Genomic DNA, 25,586 nt, shown 5'->3' on the forward strand with positions numbered 1-25,586 from the left:
ATACTATTTAGTGTTTACTACTTAGTTGAGTCAGTGTTCTAAATTAATTTTATTTTGCATGTTATAATCGATTCTCTCTTCCCCTATCATTGCTTTTTTTTTCTTTGTTTTACTTGAGTATTTTCATGTATTACTCAAAGTATACATAAATGAAGGCATAGAACTTGTTGTTCTGTGACTCGGCTCAACTTGATTCATTTGTAGCATCCCGCGAGTCCAATGTTAGTGAAATAAGTTTTGTTTAGGGCAAGAGACAATAAAAGGAAATCCTTCGACACCCCAAATGACACGTTTCAACGTTACCATTCCTGCAACCCGCATGGATCCTTCTTAGTAGCGCGCATTCTGGACATTCCCAATGGGTTGGGCAATTCGTTGAATTGCCGAATTTGGCAAGTGCCAAATAGTAGTATTACTCGAAGCATTTCCCAAAGAGGAACCGTTTCCACACAGGGTCGGTTGTGAAGAAGATGTATGATCATTTATTTATTCAACGAAGCAACCATGCAAAAAACCATTGTCGCTGCCAATATAACCCTTTCCTTTCAGAGACACTTAAATTTTGTGGAGGTACGTAAGTTTGTTTGTGAGTTGCCATGGATCAGGATTTTGTCAAAGAAAGTATCTGTTCGAATAAAAATTTGAATAGTATTATTGATTTTATTGTTGAGATGGATAAAATTATTAAGAAGTGTGGAATAGCAAATCTTTGCAATGCGAATTATCAGCAAAATAAACCAAGTTTAGAAGTATTTATTTGGTTATAAACTAGTTTTATTGGAGTTAGGTATTTAGTAATTGTATCAGTTAGGAGCGTGTATGTGTTTTATTCAATAATTGTTGATGTAAGTGGTTTCTTACCCAACAGTCTGCTAGGTTATAAATAGACGATTAATTGTGATATTTTTTCAAAGAGGGTTTAGAAGAGTCTATACAATTTTATTGTAATGTGATTTTCTATACACGGAATGTATTGAATTTATAACATGTGTAAAACTTGAACTTCTATTTTAACAAATTCAAATTTATATAGTTATCATTCATCTAAAATTCCTGACGGCATATACGCTAAGATTAATCGTTTTTCCCCTCGTAATTTCAAATGTTGAATTCCACAATTTGGCAGGAGAAAGAAAACGTAGTGATAGTTGCAAGAAGAAAAAATGGCTACTTTCAAGGACAGTAATATATGCTAGCTTTACGTGTTCGCTGCCATTTGCTTAATCGGCTTTAGGGTACCTTTGGGAATTGAGGATTTGAACGGAAGAGAAAGGGAAAGAAGAGAAAGCCTGATTTTTCTTTGTTTGTGAGTTTTAAGTAAGAGAGAAAAGAAAGGAAATGGGAGGATGAATAGTGGGCAAAATTTTTCCTCCCAAATTGGAGAGAAATGAAGAGAAAATTGGAGGAACCTTGTAAAAATTTTTTAAAATGCCTCTTCTATCCTTAAAAATGCCTTGAACAAATACTTAATGACTTTCATATCCAAAACCAGTCCACTAATTCTCAAAACTCCCAAACAACGTAACAATCATTTCTCTCCTCTTCTCTTCTCTCATAACTTAAGTTTTCCCTTCTTCTCTTTTCTATCCTAAACTCCCAAACTTAGCCTCAGTGCAATGACAGGCATCCAAATAATGAATGGTGGGTTTAATAAAGATCCTCGGGCTGTTGTAATCAATTCTTTATGTTCCGTAGTTTCCTTTGTGGTTGGAGCTGTGGTGGGGTGTAAATGTAGAACATCTGCTACGACATCTGCGGGCAACAATGCTGAAACGGTCCAGATGGGAAGTATTGCTTAAACCGGCTTTGTAATCAAAGTTTGATTAATACTAGGATTCCTAGTTTTGCTATCAATTGTAGTTAATTAACTTCTGCTTTGCTGATGTTGGGACATTAGAATTGGTTTGTGTTCATCCAAAGACAAACTAATTTAATTTCTAGTATTTTTCTTTTTCAGAATTATGTGTTTTACCGGTTTGGTTTTAGGATAATTTTACCTCTTCTTGTACTCTTTTTTTTTTATTTTGTTTTTATTTTTCTGACACAATTTAAAACTCTAAAATTGTTGCTTCTCAAATTGATATTGAAAAATAAGAATATTGTAGACGTTGTAACTTAAAAAAGTTACGTAGAACTCTTGTCCACTTGTTCTGATTTGTAAGTACTTTTCACATCTTTAAAATCCATATACAATTAAGGATTGGGAGGGTTTTAATATGTTTTGTAACTTTCAAAATTATTGTGGGTTTTAGTGATGCTGCTAAAAATACATTAATGTTAGAGGATCTTTCCACCTTTTTTTCTTTCTTTCTTTTTTCTTGGGCTCTAAAAAAAGGCAAAATTGCTTTAATAGTTGTGATGTTTCTAACGTGCAATTTTTAACGAATCCATGAGGCATTTAAAAACTTTATCCACTTTCCATTAATGACTCCGTCTGGAGTCCCAAAAGTCATTATATAAGGGAATATAGGTTTGGTTTGTAAAGTATAATTTGATTACATTAACAGTCTTAGATGTTTCTGTCCACCTTAAATTATTTCCTAGACTTTATATCTAGACAACTAAGCACATTTTTTAGCATGAATCTGGAAAGTTATGGATGGACACAAACAATTAGTGATTCATATATAGTCAACAAACCAGTAAGCAATGTCTTGGCATCATCCAACAATAGACATGCAAAACTGAAATCCTCTTCCTTCTAAAGCAAAGCTTGAGTAAACTATTGGGGTTGGGCTAATAATCAGAGAAGAGGGTTCTTAAAATCTTTTCTGCTGTGAGATTTAGGGTTCGAATTCTGTAAATTATTGGAGTTGAACCAGCAATCAAAAGAGAGTTCTTAGAATTTTTCTTACTGTCAGATTTAAGGTTCGAATTCTATATTTGACAGTTGGAGATGAAAAGAGTGTAAGGACAGGCGGAATGGTCACAAAGGAAAAAAAAAAAAGCTTGAATGATCACAGCTGCATCAATAAATCTGTTTATAAATAAGTTTAAACATTATTTTTTGCTTGACCATTATGAAATTGATTAATCATGAATCATTCCAAATTTCCAGCAGATTTTGATATTTAAATTCTTCCATTAACTTTCTGTTTTTCATGGGCCCATAAATTATCTGGGTCAGGGGGCTATCCATTGAGTCCCACTTATTATAGCCTTTCGACAAAATCACTCCACAGAATTTCGTCAAATGGGCTCAGCTGCCCTCCCAGAGATTGTGGGCTATATAGGCCATAAGTACAATATGGTGTGTTTTTGGTGGAACGTTATAGCTACAGACAATTTGGTGAAAACCACACAATTGAATCCTTCTTTTCCGGTAATTCTTTTGTAGTCTGACATTATGTACATTATCATCGTTAAATTTATAATATATGTGTAAAATTTAAATTTAAAATTTACATAGTTATCATTCATCCAACTCTGACAATATATCAGCGTAAAATAGATTAATCCTTTTTTTATATAAAACTATTGAAATTCAAGAACTCACATTAGTGAAAGTAATACACACAAAGGACAACTCAAGATAATTGACCAATTGTGAGAATTACAATTCAATACTACAAACTTAGCTTATATAAGAAAGTTCTATTAGTGAGACTTGAATCTAGGATTTAGTGATCTTGAACCTTCAATCTTAATTATTAGACATAATTGCATCTCCTAATCACTAGAACCCACGTGTAACAAGAAAATAGGAGAAAAGCTTTTACCTTGGATTAATAATTTACTTTGCAACTCTAATTGGCACGTTACCCTACATTTCTTTTCGTGTCCTTGATGTTTATCCAACCGTAATTTAATCTCTCTTTTCACTGCCTCACCTAATCTTCATCACATATTTCCAACATCAACAAAAGTTGGCACAATCTAGCATAGGTGAAAACTTCTATAATGATCACAAGGGTAAAACTCAAAGGAATAATGCAAGAAATGGACTTTTTACTCCCTTGAGCACTGGCTGAACGAAAAAGGACAAATGGAGAAAAAGAAAATCCATCTATTGCATGCATTTGACAGGAAACATTCGGCCTCTCTATCATCCAAAAACACACGAAATTCTTGTAGTTGCTGCTAGTTTTATGTATTGACTAGATTAGTTTTTTTCCTAAATAATCTATGCAAAAAGAAGTAATTTTTCTCTGCCTTGTTTTGAAGGAAAATTAACTTAAAATCTGTCGAGTAAATACCATGGATTGAGAGACCATAGTTTAGAAAAGATACAAGCGTATACACAAAACACATCCTGCAAATGATCGAAGAGCTTTACTTCATTTGGCACTAAATGAAAATCTCCACGAGAAAGTAACGTACTCAGCTTTGTTTTATTTTCACAACGCATTTAGAAATTTTGGTTTCATCTTATTTCATTGGTAAAATATCAGATGATTAAGTAGGAAACCTCCATCAATATATAAGCCAAAAAAACACCAGCACTTCGTCACTAGATAATTAAGGCAGAAAGAACTGTCAAAAACCTGCCACGAAAGACCCTCCATGAAAAGTAAATTTGGCGAATAATGGTTGAGAACTATCCAAATTAGCTTCCACGCTACAGCTAAAACGTAATGCAGAAACCTGCACAAACAAGCTTTTCGCAACGGATCTTCTGCACAAATAGACTGTTGTATCTTATTTTTACTCAATTAATAGTTATTGGATCTTAAGAAAACAAATAAGAACTAAAACATGATGTTTATGAATGAGAAATAGTAATATAATAAAAAGTGGGACAGAGAGTGGCACAGGGAGTGAGACAGAAGATCCGTTGCACAAACTTTTTGATTCATTCTATAGAATTAACTCTTGCCATTACGAATTTGCGATTTCGAGCCACCTTGAACTTGCAAGAAGCACATAATCAATATTCATCAAATCAACCAAATTGCAATGGTTATTTGAAGCACATACAATCAAATAAATCAATGCATAGATGATAGAACATTAATTAAGATTAAGTAGGGCATTTCAAATAAGTATTAATTTTTGCATAATTAGTGCCTAGTCTCATAAGTCCTAGTTAATAAACGATACTTTGTAGCAGTGTTCAATAAGGTCCGTTTGAATGGATGGATTGGGGTGAAACCCAAATTCCTCCTAAATTGGCCAAACAAGTTAGGGTGATTGATTGGGAATATGAAATCTACTAAAAAGTGGAAGGGAAGTTTATAGCTAAAAAGAGTGGATTTTAAGTTCTCCTAATTTGCTTGTCATTCCAAATCCTTCCATGTACTCCTTTCTAAATTCTTTTTAAGCATATGTTATGGTATGGAATATGGATTGACTATGGAGTTGGAGCACGGCCAAGTACTAGGACACTACTTTGGCTTCTGCCACTGTCCTATATATATATATATATATTAGCCAAACAGGGTACTTGATGTATTATGGATTCTACATTCACTCATTTCAAATGCATTCATCTAGAATCCTTCTTATAGGTCTCAATTATAGGAAGATTCTACATTAATTTTTGGTACTATACCTTTAAATTGTATTTCACCATTGGATGGTAAAATAAGTTTTTTTTTTGACAATTGGACTATAATAGTTTGAATTATTTAAAATATGAATCAAAATTATCATTAAAGAAACAATTTGAGAGAATGATTCCCTAAATTAAGAGACCATAGAATTTTCCACATTATATGGAAAGCATGAGAAAGAATTCTCCTAAAAGAAAGAAAAAGCAATTAGATATTAATAACAAGTTCATTACTGTGTTTTATCAAAAAAAATAAAAAGTTCATTACTGTAATAATTAGTTAAAAGTCCAAGGATTATTCAACAACCTTCATTGAGAGCAAGAAACAAGAAATAGAAATCTTTTAACTACCAAAAAGAAAAAAAAAAAAGTTTCACCCTTACCATTAATACATATATCATAAGATATATAGTAACTAGTAACTGTTTTCACTTTTCAACATCCCACTCCATCTTCTTCTGCTTCCGAAAAACAACTGAAGATGACAATTAAAATAGCAATTCTCTCTTTACTTTGGTTTCAAAGTAACACTTTATCCTAAAGTAGTGAACATACATCTTGTTGAATTATGTAAAGGAGTTCAATGGTGTCCTAACCCCGGCAACCCAGTTCCTTCCTTTTTTTTCTACTTAAGGAAAACAATGTAAGATGAAACTACATTATAAAACAAGAAACTACCAAAATCGAAGCATTTTCCAGAGAATGGAAAGTGGGAGAAAATGGAAAGTTAAGCGGGGTCGATTGTGAAGCTATATAATCCTCGATTTGAAGAAGCTAATAACCTAAGGAAAAAAGACAATCATCACTGCTAACCCTTTTCTCCTTTTCCTGATCTTAGTCTGGTCTCCATAATTTGGCTGAAGAAGACGTTCTTGTAGTACAACAGGAGGCGAAGAAAAAGAACAAGAAGATGGCGACTATGGAACAGTGCATGCAAATGTTTCGTATCTGGCGTTATTCGGAACTACAATATTCATCGTCATCACGGTTAATAAGTGCCACAATGTGGCATCTTATATCACGACGGTAGTTCTTGTGGATCTCATATTAGCATTCACGGCTGGAAGGATGTCGGTGGGGCGTGTCACTTCTGCAAACGACAATGTTGAGATGCAGAATACTGCTTAAACTGGCTATGTATCCAAAGTTGGATTAGTAATGGATTTCCAGATGAAAGCTCACAAGTCCAGCCAGCCAGCCAGCCAGCATGCCTAGAGCATTGAACCTCTATGGTTGTTAGTACAGAATCTGTAACTAAAATACTCAGTCACCAAGTTTGACAAGATATTCTAAGTTATTGTCATCTTCTAACATCTCACCTAGTCGAGGACTCAAACTATGATTGTCATGTTTGAAATTTACCCTGTTTGTCATTTATTATCGGATACCTTGTGGAACAGTTTCAGGACTAAAAGTTTTTATTTTCACCAACTGATGTGGTAAAAAGGATTCCTGATGTGACATTGATGTTGTGCAGACAATGGTGACGCAAATAGGGCTCCATGAACAGACAAACATGCAGAAAGAAGTCCATTTGAGCTCAATTGGGGGTACCCATCCCTGCATGCAATGGTCTGAATGAAAATTAATGAAAACGCACAAAGCTTTTTACATTGTCCTATGGTAGATCAGCAAGGTGGCTAATTAGATGCAAAAGTTCACCATTTTGAAGGGCTAATCTCCACTGTTTTCAACATTAGGCCAGCCTTGATCTGCTTGAAGCTTCACAAATGCAGCTAAAAGTTTAATGTCCTCTTCTTGTAATCTGGGACCGAATGTGCATTGGCCCCTTGGTGTACAATTCTGACCAAATCCCTACAGCAGGAAAAAGGGCATACACTATTGTCATCTAGAAGATCCAAATGATCAGATGTACCTCTTATTATAAACTTACTGGCATTCTTCCCTTGCCAAAGTATGTTACACGATATATTTCCTCTTCCGTGTCATTGCCGTTTCTGTGGAATTACGAGATTGGTTAGTTCATCCTACCTGCAACAAGCCCTTGTAATTGCTTACAGTTTTTATGTCGCTACAAAGTATATCTACCAAAAAAATTTTAAAGTCAAAAGTTTTGTTCTTACTAGTGTTAAGTTTGAGTTACAACTATTTTCTAACGAGTGTTAAAGTAACCTTCAAAGAGTGATTGAAAAAGTAAATAACATACTGGCACAAGGTAAAACACAGATTGGACTCTAACTATTTCTTAGTTATTTTCAAGTTTTCCATTTATTGCCTGTTCATTTCATTTAGTTCCTGACTATGGTTGATGCTTATATCATAAGCTTGCAGGTTCATCTTATTGCTATGTTTAGATTGAACAGAACAAGAACCCATGTATGCTTAGGATCAGACTAGGGAAAGAGAGAAATACGACTCATCCATCACTTTCCACCTCATGGATAGATTAAATGTGGATAGTTACCTCTGCAGATCTTTCAAGAAGAGTGTTGCACCCTAGCGCACAACCAAATCAAATAGTTTAAGCTTAGCCTGATACTGTAGACAGTTATCTGGAACACATGGAACTGGATTATGCTCACCGGTTGTATTATGTTTCCACCTGAATCATGGCAACCAATGCAAGCTTGACGAAACAAGTTAGCTCCTTTTTGTATGTCTATGGTTTGCCCAAGTGAAACTGTTTAAAAAAATAAAAAGCAAAGAAATAGACATCAATTAGAAAGAGCATATATCCATCTTTCTATGTTAAAAGAGATCTAAAAACTTACAAAAGTTAATGAACTTCTGTAGGACTTCAGGAAGTCCCTAATGAAACAACAATGATCTTCTTTATAGAAATTGAATTGATAACAAGAAAAAAAAGAATGGTTGATAAAAATGTTCTGCAGAAAACATGGGCAGCTTGTTCTTGACCTGGCACATAAGTTACCAAAAAGCATAAGTGGATGCAAGTACAAAAGGAATTTTTGTTACAGAATAAGCATCAGAAGTCAACCAGAAGTGTAACAAGAAAATTACACTAGTCAATACTCATCCTTTCCTCAAAAGCACAATTCACATAGTAAAAATTAATGTGGTGCTACTGCTATCTTGATATGGAAACCATGTACAAGGATCTAACAGTGTTCCAACATAAAACTTTCACTGCATGTAGAGAGACAGTTAACAAATTCTTATACCGTATGTAATAGTACAAGGCTACTTAGATAACTCAGAAGCAGAGAATCATTCAAGAACAACACTGGTTTCCAAATGTTGTTCTGTTACTAGATACATGCCAAGACTAAATGCAATTTGACATTTTTCAAACTGCTAGGGCATCACTAGTTTTTGCTTCTTGCAAGTTCTTCATATCGATCAATCACCAAATCTATAATCTCTATGATGTAGTCATATAACCATTTAATTTGACTGACCATTTATTTTGTTGGCTCAAGTACAATTGCACTTCTTTGAAGCTTGAAGACTTCATCAGATGCACTAATAGTTTGAGGCGTAAATTGCTGCCACATTTTCCTATTCTACCTCTCCCCACCCATCATGCTTATGTTGTTATCAGCAGAGCTGAATTCGTATGTCTTCTTATGATAGAGACTCATAGATGAAAGAAGTACTAGAATAGAACGTATTACTCCAGTTTCTTATGGGCCCATAAGCTCTCAAGTTTAAATGATCAACTAAAATCCATCCTCTATTGCCTTGCCTTATTCATGCAGCATACATTTATGCATGAAAGAGGACCTACCACTAAAAAATGCCATTACATTTTCTAGTGTATTTGAAAATACTGAAGTTCAAGTGGATGCTCTTTGTCCCCTAACTTCATTAGAGGAATAATACGAGCAATACACTGGTGCAAGAAGCCGCTGTACAACAAATTCACCGTGACAAAGCAGATGATTGCATAACACATGCACAAGCCTTGAAAGGCTTCTTGATTTAATTCTGGACCACATATTGTATAGTTGCTATTTGGCCCTTCCAGCATTCTCAAGTAATGTAGTTAAGATAAAACAAAGCAGCAACCGAAAGCTTGTGTATACCATGAAGATGAGCAATAATCCACTTAAGGCATCAAATCATGAACCTAAGAACCTAGTCTATATGTCAATGTGAGATTCACCAAGATATGGAGTCTTTTATTTTACCTTATTCATGAATAATTAATATTCCTCTCTCTCCACCTTTAGCAAAAAATGGACCAGCAGATGTTTCTGTATATTGAGCCACTTTAACACACAACTCTAGAGGTGCTAAGGACCTAATTATAACTCTGCTTTACATTCTCAATCACTGTAAGCATCCAACTAGTGGAAGATGCAAGAGGCTATTACCATGGTGAAACTTGATATAACATTATCATTGTTCCCTTTACTTCTTGTAGGATTTATTAGCAAATAGTGAGTATGCCGCTGAAATCTGGTTTTGACTGAATTCTCAAGAAAGTCCTAGCTAGCAAGGATGCTCAATGTACTGCTTGTGTTAATACAGATAATATGATTCTCTTCTGCCAGATACTGTTTGGCTTCTTTCAATATCATATGCCGCAACTCGCTCATCTGAATATAATGTAATTTTATTCTATCTTACTCTCCTCAAATGGACTTGCCTACTAGGGGAGCTGTTAGTGCCAAGTTAGGAGTTAGATTTCTATTGTCAACAAATTAAAAGGAAGCTAGGTTACCGTACCCAGCTTTTCGGTGTTAGAAAAGTCAAGTACTCATGGAACTAGTAGTGGAACAATCACTAGGGATAGAATGCCAATAAAATCTTTAGGAAAGATAAACAATAATTAGGCACCATATTAAGCAGGGTGTTTTCCTTTTTTATCTCGATTTAGTTTTGCTGTCATTCTTCATACTAGAGGAACTTTTATCAATCAAAGAGTAGAAGTGTGCAATCTTAGCACTCAAAACATAAGTTGACTTATCTATGTTAAAGCTCTTAACTCTAGTCAAAAACAACAACCGCCTGCCTGTGATAATCCCCTTTTGATCAAGAAGTGGCACATGAAAAATACAAACTCATCTGCCTATAATTCCCCTGGATATTTCAAGAAATAATATTAGCAATCACATGTATTCTAATTCCATTCATATTCCCTGTTCCTTTAAAGAACTGCCATTACAAGAAAACAGTGATATGTATAAGTGTAAACCAAGTTTAGTATAAGATGGAATACACCACCTCTTTTTTGTCCATAACACTGAGGATGTCATGAAGCATCCAATGGCCGGGTAATTTATCTGAACTTCTAACTATCATGTGGAACAACTCATCATAGCTTGTCGATTCTATAAACTTTGTGCAGCTATGTAGATACAAACCTAAGGGGTTTAACACTGACTTCCATCCAGATTATTGCTTTGAACTTATCAGCAAGAAACAAAGAAAAAGCAAAGGAAGCCCCAAAAAATCATTCCAATGAGTTGATAAACTGATAAATGCATTACCCCGCCAGCACATTGAAACTTTGGATACAAGAACTTTCCAGAGTTATCAATTTGCAAAATTGCAGCAAAATATCGAGAAAGAAAGCTACAAGTTACGGCCAATTGCCTGTCAAGCACTGCGGCCACCACTCAGTAATCACATTAAATTGTCACTTCAGTTCCGGTACTGAATGTGAATTGAGACAATTTAGAAGAACTTCACGTTACAGATTGCCAGAATAAAATTCTTCAAGTCTACAAGTTAAATCTTGTGTTGCAAACTGCCAACTAACTGGTGGTAATGTAGCAGCAGAAAACTGAAATTGCATTGTGGTAGTACTTAGACAGAAAACCAATGTGCATGAAGCAACTAAATCAAGTGGGATAATGACAATTGGGAGAAGTTCTGTTACCCGGAGGATGGAGTAATGGAGAAAAGGCAAGAATGGCAGCCATAAGGGGTGGAGCCACGGTTTTCAAGAAGTTCAGCTGCTGTTCTTTTGGTATTTGGGCTACCTGGTTTTGCCTCCTAGAACTCACATTTTTACTCTGAAAATAGATGAGAATTATCAATAGCATGCAGCTGTGGAGATGTATATAGTAATGAAGAATAGGTAAGGGGGTACCTGTGTTGAGAAGGAACAGATGTTGGTGTTACTACTGGGCCTCAAAGAGAGGAGCTGCATGTCTCTTCCGCTGTTCTGGGCAGAGAGCAGGGAGATGAGATTGGAGAGAGGGGATTAAAGAGAGGTTATCAAACAGAGACCATAAACTTGGAGTGCTTCACTTCACCAAAATAAATCCCTTTTTTTTTTTTCAAGAATTTTAAACTAGGCAAACATTTCTCGTGAAAAAGAAAGAAAGAATAGTACCCAAAAAAAATAAAAATAGATATATATCCTTTTGGTTATCTATCAATCATAAAAATGAATTTCCAAAAAAGCGCATTAGTAATTTTTATCTCTAGAGAAGAGGAGAGAAAAAAAAGAAAAAAGCTGAGTTTTCTGCATAAAGTTGTTTTGGGCTAAAAGCCTAAAGGTCAATCTTCTAGCACAGACAAAATCGATTATTAACCCCCAAATGATGGATAGCTTTGACTGGTAAGAAAACGTTAAATACAAGAAAAGCAAAAGTTGTGAAAACCCATATGTACCCCTTATCACCCGTGCATCTAAAATAAAACAGGCCACATGCATCACGTTATTAGGGGTAAAAATGTAATTCCACTGAAGGGTCCTACCAATGTTCAATCAGTACGTATGGATGGATAGGACTCTCATAAATAATCTATGACTTTGTCATTCTTCTTTGTCAGTTCTCGCTTTAACCCACGGCTCTTCCTCCTCCGTCCACCACCACCACCAACCACCGCCGGCCACCAGAAAAATTTGCCCTAAATACTCCCAAAAGACCCCTGTAAATAATCCCTCCAAGAGTCAACTGTAAATTTTTTTATAGCAAGTAGATAAAAGTGTGCAGAGATGGCGGCGTTGTTGGAAGAATTGGTGAAGACATTGGAGGCTTTGGAGCTATGGATGAAGCTGATTAAGAAAACTCCGCAGGACTACGTGGACCCCACACTTGACCCGGTTCTTTTGGTACCCGGGATTGCTGGTTCTATCCTCAACGCGGTCGATGAGAAAACCGGAAATGAAGAACGGATCTGGGTTCGGATTCTCGGGGCGGACCATGAGTTCCGGACCAAGCTTTGGTCCCTTTTTGATCCTTCCACTGGTAATTACTATGTTTATTCCACATTTTTTTGTTAGTAGTGTACAATTTGTGGAATTTTGGGTACCGTAGTTTTGTGAAATTCGTTTCTTTATATCTTTTGGTCTTTGTCTTGAATTTTGTAGTCTAATTCCTTGCTTGGAATTACCTGGTGCGCTGAATCTGAATCCGGATAGGATTGTTTAATATTGAAAAGCTTGCTCTTTTGTTAATTTCACAGTGGTAATGGTAGAATTAAGTATGAATTATTAGTAGGAATAGGGAAAAAGTTGTTCAGGAAAAGGAAAAAAATCTGTGAATCGGGCAAGGGATTTGGTTCTAGCTTTATTAAGAGCTTTAGTTCTGTAATTGATGAGGAATAATTGTTCTTGTTCATCTGACTGTGGTTTGTAGTTTTTGCTTTCTGGTTATCGGATTTATTGGATATTAGGATGAAATGGTTGTCTCAATATGAAACAGGTGAAACTATATCAATAGACAGAGACTCGAGGATTGAGGTACCGGAGGACAGATTCGGCTTGTATGCAATAGATGTATTAGATCCTGATATGGTAACATTTGTTCTAATGCTTCCTTTGTTTTATTTCCTATTTTTCATGGTTGAATGCTTTTGTGTTTACATTTCTTTCTTTTTGTCCATTGTTTGTATCACATGATTTGAACCATCCGAGCGGCATTGCACTAAGTTAGTATTTCAATCTTTTTTTCTTACTTCAAAACTCTTCCTCAACCACCCCCGTCCCCGCTCTGATGGGTCAAGTGGCACCAGCATTTAGTAGTGTAACACATCATACTTCTGATTAAGGATAATGAGTCATGCATACACAGAATCAAATCTATCAACTTTGTCTAAATTTGCCTAACAGTGATTGCTGCATGAACTTGCATATTGGTTTTTGGTATCTACAATCAGTGCTATAAGTTCAGTGTTGTCAACAAAGGTACCATTGTAGCATTTGACCAAGACTTATTTGGGTACTGGAATAACCTGATTTCTGTTCACTTTCTTTTCTATTTTATTTCCTGTAGATTATTGGGCGTGAAAGTGTCTACTATTTCCATGACATGATAGTTGAAATGCTCAAGTGGGGTTACCAGGAAGGAAAAACACTCTTTGGCTTTGGATATGATTTCCGCCAGAGCAACAGGTAGATGCTCATTTTTATTCCATTTGACTCTATGTTCATGTTTTGCTTCCCCCTGGAGAGTAATACTGTTTAACCGTTTTATATTGCGATGTTGTCCATTGCCGCTTACTGGTTCAACTATATGTGTGAGCTTTGATGAAACACTGTATACAATTTGGTCAAAGTCGTGAACATGTTGTGGAAAAGTTTTAGATCTACTATAGCATCTAGGGATTTTGAGTATTTGAATTGCTTGGGGCTTCTTGTAAGTGCTTCCAGTGTTTGTGCTTTTCTGTCCTGTTCATGTTGTTCATGATGATATGTCTGATGTCGTATGACTTGGTGGATGGGGACGGAGGATCTAGCTTTTAAGTTTGAACATTATTAAATGGTGCAAGGGAATATGAAGTTCTCCAACTTTTCCTTGGACTTCATAATGAAATATATAGTGGTCCTGCAATATTCAGGGGCATTTTGGAGAGAGATAAATATGTTACTTTTATCACCATGCAGCTTTTTATTCATCAAAACCACTTAACAGCTTAAATTGGTGATGTTTAGCCTAGTTGTCTTATGGAACATGTTTTAAAATATATAGCTTCCATCTAAATGCTCAAAAATTTCAGACTTTTTTTCACAAATTGGTTTCGTGGTTAATTCCTCTTGGAAGCACTGAAAGTGGTGTATTGCGTACTTCTTATTTTCATGAGTTGAATCTGTTCATCCACATGATGAAGCTGTCTTACTCTTTAATTGCTTCAAAACGTTTTTGAAATTCCTGATGTCTACTTTATATTCTTGTTAGCTAAAAGTGTTGGGAAGTGACTTTTCCATGAAGCTTGTAAGATATCTCATTGTATATGTTATTCAGAATTTGTGTTGTGTCCAGACAGTCCTATCATGCATAAATCCATTTTATTTTGAGGCTATTTTGGGCTGTTCCATTCACATGAACTATTAAGTATGCAAATTTCGGTCTACTATTTTCATAGTGGCAGTGATTTGGTGACTACATGCATGATATGGGTTTAGCTTATTTTCAGAATGGAGTTTGCATTTTTTTACAAAATTGAAATTTGTGTCCAAAAGGTTGGACATTGTTTTCCTTGTTAGCTTGGTTCAGTGGTGGTTGGAATTCATCTTACTTATTCTCAAGAAAGTAATACAGGAACTGTAAATGTTGGTCTCTCTGAATTTTATCCTTGCAATTGTAGAAAACAATCTTGTGACCTCTTAATATATTTAAATTTTTTGTTGGGGTTTATACACTTATTTGACTGTGGATCGCATGGGGAAAAATATGCTCTTTTCCTTTTGCAATATTGTAATGATTCCATGTTGTAAAGCTGTGGAAATCCTTGATGTTGCCAGGTTTCAGGGCACACTGGAGCGGTTTGCTGCAAAACTGGAGTCTGTATATACAGCATCTGGAGGGAAAAAGATAAACATTATAAGCCATTCTATGGGGGGACTTCTTGTGAAGTGTTTTCTGTCTTTGCACAGCGATGTAAATTTTATGCTGGATTATCTCCCTATTTTATGTTTCATTGCCTGTGGGTTCAGTATCTCATGGTGATGCCATTCTTCTGCAGATCTTTGAGAAGTATGTGAAGAGTTGGATAGCTATAGCTGCACCATTTAGGGGTAAGTGGCTCTGACATTTTCTATGAAGATACAATGGAGGACCAAATATTGGTATATGATAAAAGTCTTTCTGCATTCCCAAGTCAATTGGTGTAGCATAAATCATTATATTGAGATTTCTTTGATCTTTTCTATTTTTCAACAATACTGGCAATCTACAAGCAAATCAAGGCTATAAGGATTCTTCTTGATGTTCATACGTTTCAAGTATTTTGATATCTGAAAATTGAGTAGAGATGGGCCCAAAGTTTGTGATTGTTTTGCACTGAAGGATATAAATATTCTTCTAAATTTACATGATTCTTCAGCTGTGAAGTAGCTCCTGCCTGCGAAAGTTTATGCTAGATTGGTCAAAGGTTTAATTCTTGCACTCTTATTTTGCTGAAAGTTCTTGACACATTTAGTGCATATCTAGATCCAGAAGGGAATGATTTTTATTGCTAGCATCATCATGCTGGTACCTGTGAATGGATGCCTTTATTTGTCAGTGAAATATTCTTCTGATCATAAAGTGAAGTGAGGCCCGGAGAGTTTCCTCATTTCAAAGATGATTTCTTATAGCTATATAGTGTAGCTTTATAAGATAATAATAAAAAAATCTTTTAAAAACTTTTCTTGAAAGAAACAACTGATTTATATATTTTTCATGCTGACTCCCTTCACAAATTAATACGGTCATATATCTACATTGATTGCTGTCATTTAACAGGTGCCCCTGGATATATTACCTCTACACTGTTGAATGGAATGTCTTTTGTGGAAGGATGGCAGCAGAATTTTTTTATTTCAAAATGGAGCATGCACCAGTTGGTATAAACTCTTCCTTTTCTCTGTTGGCCCCCCTCTCCCTCTACATCATTAAACTTTGTTGAATAGTTTCGTAATTTGATATATCTATACTTCAGCTTTTGTTTTAAAAGTATACAGATACATTCTTCACATTAAAAAAAAAAAAACTTGTGCTTTGGACTACTGTGTGCAGTTTAGATATAAGCATCCTGTTCATATTACCCTAGATAATATTGTACTAGAAATGACTTCTATTGTGATATTGCTTTGTTCAGTTCTGTTGTGACCCTGATGTTTTGAATACAATAAGGACTTTACATCCCTTTTTGACTTTTTTCGCGGTTTTAGGGAGGGAATCTATGCTACTTGATAGGTCCTACCTGCACTGAAATGGAGGGTGGCCATCCAAAAGAATACATGGCCCCCTGCATTCTAGTGCAGCTGATGGCCATCTAACAAGGAGTCCCAGGCAAACACTCCTGTTTTGAAATTGTACTTTTTTCTTAAGTTAGTTTGGGAAAGTCTCTTGCTATTTCATTATAACAGTAATGAAATTCTGCTGTTTGGTTTTGCTTATAGTTGCTTTATGATTGATCATTTAATCACTGGAGTTTAATTTGCAACCTTTTGTGTTTCAGCTGATTGAATGTCCATCCATCTATGAATTGATGCCATGTCCAGATTTTCATTGGGAAAACCCTCCACTTTTAGAAGTTTGGAGGGAGAAAACCAGTGTTAATGGAAACTCCACTGTGATGTTGGAGTCCTTTCCGCCAGTAGAAGCTGTACCGATTTTTACAGAAGCTCTAGCATGCAATATGGTGAGCTATTACTGTCTTTTCTTGCATACAGATTGAATGTCTGCACTGATGAAACTTGATTATGCTATCATGATTTTATAGGATAATGAGATGCATGGAGACTTGATGATAATGGGTGTGTTTGGATAGAAATTATTGGTCAAAAATTTATTTGCTTGCATCCCAAACACATTTTCCAACACATCTTTTTATCTCCCAACAACTTTTGTATCTCACATACATCACATCGCAAAAAGTGATACAGTAATTATTTCAAATAATATTTCGAATAATCTCCTATTATGTCTACTCTTCGAACCATATGATGATCAACCAATAAAATATTAATTTGAATTTTTGATACATATTTTCAATGAATTAACGGTGTATAACACCACAATGTTTGATTACCTTGGTATCCTAAAATATTATATCTAACCTGTCATGTCAACAGTTTTGTTTAGCTATAAGAAGGCCATATAGATTTTTTGGTGCAACTGCTGTGCAGTGAAATGTTGGGCCTTATGTTTCACTTTTTCTGGTGGCAACATGTGTCTGCTATGTGATTTTGAAAATAGATCTTGGGCTCTAATTCTTAGGCTCCTTTTTTTCTGCTTTATTTCTTATAAAAAGTTTGCCATTGATGTTTGGTTTCTTCTGCAGGCTAGTTGTGGTGACTTGAAAATTCCTTTACCATTCAATATGGAGATTCTAAGATGGTCTAATGAAACCCGAAAAGTATTGAGTTCTGCTAAAGTTCCCCAGACAGTTAAATTCTACAACATTTATGGGACCAATATTGAGACCCCTCACACTGTTTGGTACGGTCCTTTACTTTCTATCTTGTTGCATTCCTTGATAGATTGAAAAAACCATGGCTTCATCGTTGATTTCCTTTTTGGCAGTTATGGAAGCGAGGATGCACCTGTGTCTGATCTGAGGCAGTTACCAAAAGACCTGGTAAAGTTTTTTTGGTTAGCTCCTTGACAAAACTGATTTATCTTACTGTTTTTTTTATCTTTGACACAACAAATGACGTTCTGTCTATTGGGTAATCTGCTCCTGATCTGTGTATCTGATATGCTTCACCTTCTGCTTATTTTGCAGGCAAATTTTGTGAATGTAGATGGAGATGGGACTGTTCCAGTGGAATCGGCAAAGGTATTGATTGGTTTGGTCATTTCAACAGCTATCTTTTAATATGTGGGAGTTGTGGCCTATGGGCACTTATAATTGAGCCTTTTTACAAATCTTTGTACTTTCCAAACATCTCTCTCTTTCTCTCTCTCATTTTTTTATTTTTATTGTCCTCATCCGCTTCTGTGCAAGATATCCTCTTTATCACCTTTAGGTTTTCTTAAATTCATTCTGAATTTTTTCCAGCCTTGTGGGTCCAAAACTGTTTTCGAGTACCTTTTTCATTGTGTTTATTCTGGGATTGAGTATTAGTGGAGCTTTGTTTGGTTATATGTTTGATGCTAGAGCTAAAGTTCATATTTAGCCAAACTTCTGTGGCTCAAATATCCTCTAGGAAAGAACAGTTTGGAATTGTTGGGGTTTTTCTTATGTAGCTATTCTTTTGAGAAATCAATTATGGGTTAATAGATATTCTGATGCTGACTGGATGTGAGAAGTCGTTAATTCTCAATCTTTGTTGCAGGCGGATGGTCTCAATGCGGAGGCAAGAGTTGGAGTCCCTGGTGAGCACAGAGAAATCCTGTGTGATCGCCATGTTTTTAGAATTGTCAAGCACTGGCTGAGGGCAGATAATGACCCTTTCTACAATCCAATAAACGATTATGTTATACTTCCGACTGCATTTGAGATTGAAAGATTTCAAGAAAAAGGCTTAGAAGTAACTTCGCTCAAGGAGGAATGGGAAATGATTGAAGATGACTCAGATGAGCAGGATGAAATGGCCCATCAAGAAAAGCCTTTGGTTGCTTCGGTATCTGTCTCCCATGTTGGAGGTCACGAGGGATCGAGGGAGGAGGCTTGTGGCACCATTGTTGTTCACCCTCAACATAACGGTAAGAAGCACGTGGAACTCAATGCCATGTCTCTCTCAGCAAATGCTTAGAGAGCTGCTGCTTCGGTGTAAATACATGTTATAATATTACTAGTGAAAAGGATTTCTTTTATGCTAGTCTGTTTCTGGCTTGCTACAAGCAGAGCTCTGGCAGAATGATGTAATCAGAGAACTAGTATGATGTTTAATAATATATATCTGATGTCTCTTATCACACAAGCAGAGCTCTGGCAGAACCGATGTAATCATAGAACCAGTGTGTGTAATAATATGTATATTGTCTCTCATCATCTCCATTGGCTGTAAATAACAACTCTATCCCTTTAGAGAGAAATTTCTGTACATATAAAGATCTTTGAATATGAATGAATCAGTTGCCTTGCTTGTTCGAGGCTTGTGCCATTTGTAATGATTCCCCTTCTGCTGGCTTTGGGCTTTGATTTTCTGAGGCAGAGGTTGGTGAGTTGGGTATACGAAAGCTAATATTCAAAAGTATCTTTTTCCCTCATATTTTTGGTTTTTCTGTGGACAATTTATCAAGTTTTGTTAATGTTCAAATTCTATTGCAGTCAAGGGGGAGCACATGTTAGTTTGGTTAACGAGAAGTAAAGGTAAAAATAAATGTAAAGTATGTCGGACTCGAGGCTGGAACAGTTGCAGAAACAACCTTTCTGGAAGGTTATGTGCATTTTGCACATGGCGTAACTCTGTTTGCACAAGGTGTAATTTACTTTTAACAACGCGTAACTCTAGAACAAAATTTTGTGGATCTCACACATATTGAAATCTGGACCTTATAATTTTGTTTGGCCAAATCTTGGCCATAAACTGCCAGGGACCCCCACCTCCAAAGTATGTCTAATGTGATGCTTGAGAATTACAAAGTTAGGTCTGGCTTTAGCTACAAAATTTTCGGGTAAGATTGCATATAATTTTGACGCTGAATTCATGGTTTTTACAGCCCAGTTCCAGTCACGTTCAGAAAACAAATCTGTATCCGACTTTGCGAATGTTATTGTACACCTTCAGGCAAAAATGGTGCTGGATAACTTTGCACTAATACAGACTGAAAACAGAAGGTCCAAACTGAAATGTAAGATGGGAATGGATAATAGCATTCAAAAGATGTTTTCAGTTCAATGCTGTTGTACGGGAATCGACTGTAAAGGTGTGCTCCAGGATGTTGATTAGAGAGGTTCCCAGAAACTAGATATTGTACTGCAAATAAAAGTATGGGTGGTTTCAACTTTGATCACCACCATATAATAGAAGATACCTTCGAGATTATAAGTCGTTTTAGGAGTTCTTATATACCACTCATCAATACAGTTCTCACATCGACAGTGAGAGTCGAATACACTACCTTAGTTGAGAAATGGCCTGATCTTACCAATTTAGCCAACTTATTGAATTACAATTTGATCTAGGGGTGTTCATGCCACATTGCCTATAAAACCATATGAAAAATGATGCTGTTAAGTCCGAGCAAATAATTCGGACAAAGATGACCGAATGATTTGATAATAACCCAAGGCCTCCTTTGCCCTTTCTCTGAATTAAGGAACTTCAAGGAACAAGCATGATGCTGTCCTCTGTCCTAATGGTAGAGGTGGCAAAATGGGCGGGATGGGCGGGATTTGCTTGGGTTTGAGATGGAACCGAGTCATATGGGTTTGGACCCAACCTTACCCATATGTGTTTTGGGACTAACTTGGGCGGGATCATTTTGGGATGGGTTTAGATTGATCCCGCCCAATACCCAAATCCATTTTCTACATATTTTTTTTTTCCTTTAATTCATTTTTTATTTTTATATAATTTTAATATTTTTGATTTATTAAATTTCTTTTAGTTTTATTAAATAAACATGCAAGTGCTTTATACTCAAGATTCCCACCAAAAATTGGATTAACAAATAAAGGAAAAGATAGATATACAGCCATATTCCAACATATATCAAGATGGCCAAGGTCCTTAGGATGTTGAATATTTATCCTTATCATTGTCCAAGGATGACAAGTCTAAACTAATTGAAATGCTGGAAATTCTTGTGGATAATGACTAGGAAGACTACTAGATTATATTCGCTGGTATGACTATAAAAATTGTTAAAGATAATTTTTGAATCTAAGATCCCGTTTGGATTGACTTTTTTTTCAAAAAATAAGTTTTTCAAATACAATGTTACAGTAATATACAATAACTCAAGAAACATCCCATCCATATTAATATATCAAATATTTCAAAAAAATTTTATAGTAAAAATTTTTCATATACACTGCTACAATAAAATATTTCAAAAACACCTACCAAAAACAGCTAATCCAAACGGAGCCCTTGCCATTTGAGCCCAATGGGTACCCAAGTATTTCCCATCCTTTCCCATTCATTAATGGGTATAGTTGGGATGTGTCCCAACTTAAACCCAATACCAAATTATAATACCCATCCCGCCCAAAGTTCCTTTGGGCATGGGTAGCCCATTGGGACTTGGGACAAATTGCCAGCTCTACCTAATGGCTATGGCACCATCCCACTACCTATGATTTCTAATCCATCCACCAGAGGGGATCAAATTCCCTGACCTACATTCTTATCCAGACTTTCCTGGAAAATTTCGTCAAATCATGCACAAGGCACCCATTTCGTTTGGTTGCAGTTCAATCCTCTCTGAATCTCCATTAATTCTTTTGGATCCACCCCTTCTCCTTAATATAAAGTAGGAGTAGAAGTAATATTGAGATTATGATGTAAAAAAAAAAAATGTAGGGAGTCTCAGCTTGTTTTATTTCTCTCTTCACCTGGTGATTCTAACTAAAACCAACTCACATTCTCATCTCCTACCCCAACATCCAACTCTCTAACCCAGATCCTTCCCTCCGCTCCCTCAATGCCCTTGACCTAAAAGAAAGAAATACTCCCTTAATCAATATTTCATTGCGTTTTTAATTGATGGGAAAATGTTCAAAACCATGATAAAGATCCTTAATTGATTTGTTGATTGAGCACGTACATTTTGTGATTGCTGAATACTACTAGGCTTTCATAGGTAAAACTATTTTTTGTGCTGTACGTGAAGCTTATATTTCAAGACCACGCGTTCGGATATTTTCAGAAATCGGCTAATGTACCATCACTCAAACTATACACATTGGCTTTTAAGCATAGCGGTATTTGTTAGTGGTTGACACTTAAAAGTAGTTCAATTTATTTAAAATTACTTAATAGCTCTCTTCATCTTGCCCAATTAAATCAGAACTGCGTTTGATCAAACTGAAATCTAAAATTTGGCATCTGAAAGTTGAATCCATTGAGTTAATGAATTGTTAAACACTGAAATTCTAACATTTGAGTGTATTGTGTATTAACTGATAAGTTAATAGATTATACCTTATTTTTTTTAGAATAAATTTTTCCTGGACAATTTAGGGCCATTTAATTAATTAAAATATTCTTTTTTGGTAATCAAATATATTTGAACATGTTAAGATTTGAATTTATTAAGTGCTGAATTGAGTTATCAAATAAAGTTACTCTAGGACATTTGCATTAGCTGTTTTTGGAGTACCTTTTAAAATTAAAATATTTTTAGAGTACTTTTTAAAAATTAATACTACCACCCACAACCACCACCACCACCGCCACCTCCTCCCTCCTCCTTCTCCCTCTTCCCCTCCCCTCCCACTCTTGATCTAGTCGCGGCTAGATCGCGACCAGAAAATTGCATCCTTTTGGTGGCGATCAGATTGCAGCCTCTAGTTGCGACTTGGAGGCCTTGATCTAGAGGGGGGAACGGGAGGGGAGGTCTAGTGGGTGCAGTGGAAAGGGAGGGGAGGAGGAAGAAGGAAGGGGAAGAGAGGAGGGGGAAGAGGGAAGGGGTGGTGGTGATAGATGAAAAATATTGTAAAATTTTTTTTAAAACTTTTTGTGTATATTTGCGAGTCATTTTTGATATATTGTATAGATAAAAAATTTTTGAATTGTTTTTGTTTGTGTATTACTGTAACATTATATTTGAAAAACTAATTTTTTAAAAATAGGCCAGTTCAAATGAATTTTTTTTCCACAATTTTCTAGACCCTACAAAAATGATCTTGAGAAACTAGTAACTTGTACATTTGAATTATTTGGAGATCTAGTGGCCAAAAATTTCATTTATTCAATTAGTATAAAGCTGTCAACAAAGATAGAGTATAAAACAACTATATGGTATAACCAATCAACCATCCACAGGTACAAAATTTTGGTTGCATATTACTTTCTGTTTGGCCTTGGGAAAAAGATCAATTTCGAGCTGGACATTTCTTTGAAAAAAGTGAAAATTATATTAAGCTAGGCTAACACATTAAGAGTGATTGGTGTCCCTTTTTTTTCTTGATTTTGTATAGGGAAATTTGCCAAATTGGTCCCTAACATTTACCAAAAACACTTTTTTAGTCCTTAACATATAAAATCAGCCAAAATGATCCTTCACATTTAAATTATGAGCCAATTTGGTCCTATTGCTCGTTTTTGCTCATTTCTCTGGCTAAAAATAGCACGCCCCCCTCACATGATCATAATTTTATGGGCAAAACCGGAAAACACATTTCATTACCGGTCGAAAGAAGCCATCTTTCCTTCATCTAATCACCTCACTAACCCATGAAATTGAAGAGGAAAAATACAGTAGCAAGAAATTGGGAAGAAGAAGCTGACCTTTGAAGAGTAAAATGGATCCAAACGAGTGATGTCTTTGTGGAAAGGAACCCATCATTGTGACTTCTTGGAAACCTGCAATCAGATACTTACAAAATAGTTGTAATACTTGGGGAGGGGGGGAAAGGTGAGGCATCTGATTTTTTGTTGGTTGGGGGAAGGGGAAGAAGAGATAGAGAGAGGTAGTTACTCTTGGCGCTGGAGGGATTTGAGGATGGAAGCTTTGGAAGACTCGATCTCCCATCCATGTATCCGAAGTCCAACCCGCCTGTCCGGCAGCAACTCCGCTCCGGCTTCTTTCAATTCTTTCTGGTCTGCCTCCCACTCCATGCCCCCTACCTCACAAAACAAGCACCGTCACGATTTATGTCCAATCCTGTTCCAGATTATGCAACCCCCCTCCTGCTGGGCTGGCAACTGGAGCTGGTTTTCTACTTCCACAAGGATGGTTTCCGAACGGCAATGGATTCCAGCTACCGCTTTTTGTGAAAGGTCAGAATCGTCATTGCATCTTGTTTGTGTCTCTGTGTGTGTGTGTGTGTGTGTGTACATGCCCTCTTAATTTTCTTCACGATTTTCTGGCCAAACCTTCAATCTTTTCTCAATCACACCCTACAGGTTTGTCGTCGTCATCATCGGCAGTACATTTCCAAGTTATGCTTGTTAATTTGGGGATGCAATTAAGGTTTCTTCAAACTGTAATTTGAGGGCCAAAGGTGAAATGTGTATTTTGGTGGTGGTCCCCTATCCTTTTACCTTCAACCGGTAATGAAATGTGTTTTCCGATTTTGCCCCTAAAAATATGACCACGTGAGGGGGGCGTGCTATTTTTAGCCGGAGAAATGAGCAAAAACGAACAATAGGACCAAATTGGCTCATAATTTAAATGTGAAGGATCATTTTGGCTGATTTTATATGTTAAGGACTAAAAAAGTGTTTTTAGTAAATGTTAGGGACCAATTTGGCAAATTTCCCTTTTGTATAACTAGTTATCATTATTGCCGAATTCCAATTTTGAGAGGGAATGAAGTACAACCTGATCAATTTAGAATTATTTGGGAACGCACATTGAGAAACTAAATATAAACACATAGTTTGTGGTCGTATTGGAATTGGAATAGGAAAATATGTCATATATGGAATTGTGTTTGCCTAGAAAACTATGATTATGGCCCGATTCCAATTTTGACTGGGAATGAAGCACAATGTTGTTGTAAATTTGTTTGGAAATACAAATTGAGGGACTAGATAAAAATATGCAAGCTTTGGTCCATCCATTCTTGCTTATAAGTGGAATTGAAATTTGGAATTTGGAATTTGCTTGGTTCTTTCCTGCAAGTGAACCATGATTAGAAAGCTTGACGATGATGAAAAAGGATTAGAAAGCTTGACGATCATGAAAAATTCTACAATGTGAAAAGATAGAATAGTTGATAATGAAGGGCAAATTCTTAGTTGATGATAATTTGACTGCGATGTTCCTTAAAATTCCAGAGCTTAAATGTTTATTGAGATTCAAGTGCCTTTCCAAAACTTGGAATCAGCACCTCTATGAAGCCCATTTATGTCGTGACTACAAAACTCTAAAATTTATAGATTGGGTCCAAGTAGAGGTGGAGTTGATCCGAGCAGTTTGACTCGAGTTCGCGAGCTACTTGGTCAGCAGTTCGGCTCAAACTTGTTCTAATCGAGCTTGAGCTACTTGATAGAAGCATGTCAGGCTTTCAAGGACTCATTTGCAAGATATTGTTAGAAGGACTTAATTGCTAATATCAATTGTTCATAACTGTCAAGAAGTTAGTTATAGATATTTGTGATATAGTTAGTTAAGTGATTGAGCTGAATATAGAGCTCCAAAAGCATTGTCATGAGGCAGCTTGA

General features: G+C 36.0%; 2 protein-coding genes across 4 annotated transcripts; one reads left to right on the forward strand and one right to left on the reverse strand.

Moving 5' to 3' along the window:
* Positions 1 to 6,928: 6,928 nt before the first annotated feature.
* On the reverse strand, positions 6,929 to 11,657 carry LOC113781963 (cytochrome c6, chloroplastic). 3 transcript variants are annotated; one of them, XM_027327854.1, is made up of 7 exons: positions 11,514 to 11,657; positions 11,301 to 11,436; positions 8,035 to 8,132; positions 7,917 to 7,948; positions 7,386 to 7,449; positions 7,154 to 7,306; positions 6,929 to 7,051 (listed from the first exon to the last, which is right to left on the reverse strand). In XM_027327854.1, exons 1-6 carry the CDS (start codon positions 11,571 to 11,573, stop codon positions 7,166 to 7,168), a joined length of 531 nt encoding a protein of 176 aa, XP_027183655.1. In that variant the 5' UTR covers positions 11,574 to 11,657; the 3' UTR covers positions 6,929 to 7,051; positions 7,154 to 7,165. The 3 variants fall into 3 exon arrangements, with proteins under 3 accessions (XP_027183655.1, XP_027183654.1, XP_027183653.1); XM_027327853.1 differs by having other exon boundaries at positions 6,929 to 7,065; XM_027327852.1 differs by having other exon boundaries at positions 6,929 to 7,306.
* Positions 11,658 to 12,211: 554 nt separating this feature from the next.
* Positions 12,212 to 19,409, forward strand: LOC113782854 (lecithin-cholesterol acyltransferase-like 4). Its single transcript, XM_027328790.1, has 11 exons — positions 12,212 to 12,621; positions 13,078 to 13,169; positions 13,648 to 13,766; positions 15,117 to 15,252; positions 15,338 to 15,389; positions 16,099 to 16,199; positions 16,817 to 16,999; positions 17,642 to 17,799; positions 17,884 to 17,938; positions 18,086 to 18,139; positions 18,639 to 19,409. The coding sequence occupies exons 1-11, from the start codon at positions 12,369 to 12,371 to the stop codon at positions 19,056 to 19,058; spliced, it is 1,623 nt and encodes a 540-aa protein (XP_027184591.1). The 5' UTR covers positions 12,212 to 12,368; the 3' UTR covers positions 19,059 to 19,409.
* Positions 19,410 to 25,586: the final 6,177 nt, after the last annotated feature.

The sequence above is a fragment of the Coffea eugenioides genome, chromosome 9 (genome assembly GCF_003713205.1).
Source record: "Coffea eugenioides isolate CCC68of chromosome 9, Ceug_1.0, whole genome shotgun sequence".
NCBI classification, from domain to species: domain Eukaryota; kingdom Viridiplantae; phylum Streptophyta; class Magnoliopsida; order Gentianales; family Rubiaceae; genus Coffea; species Coffea eugenioides.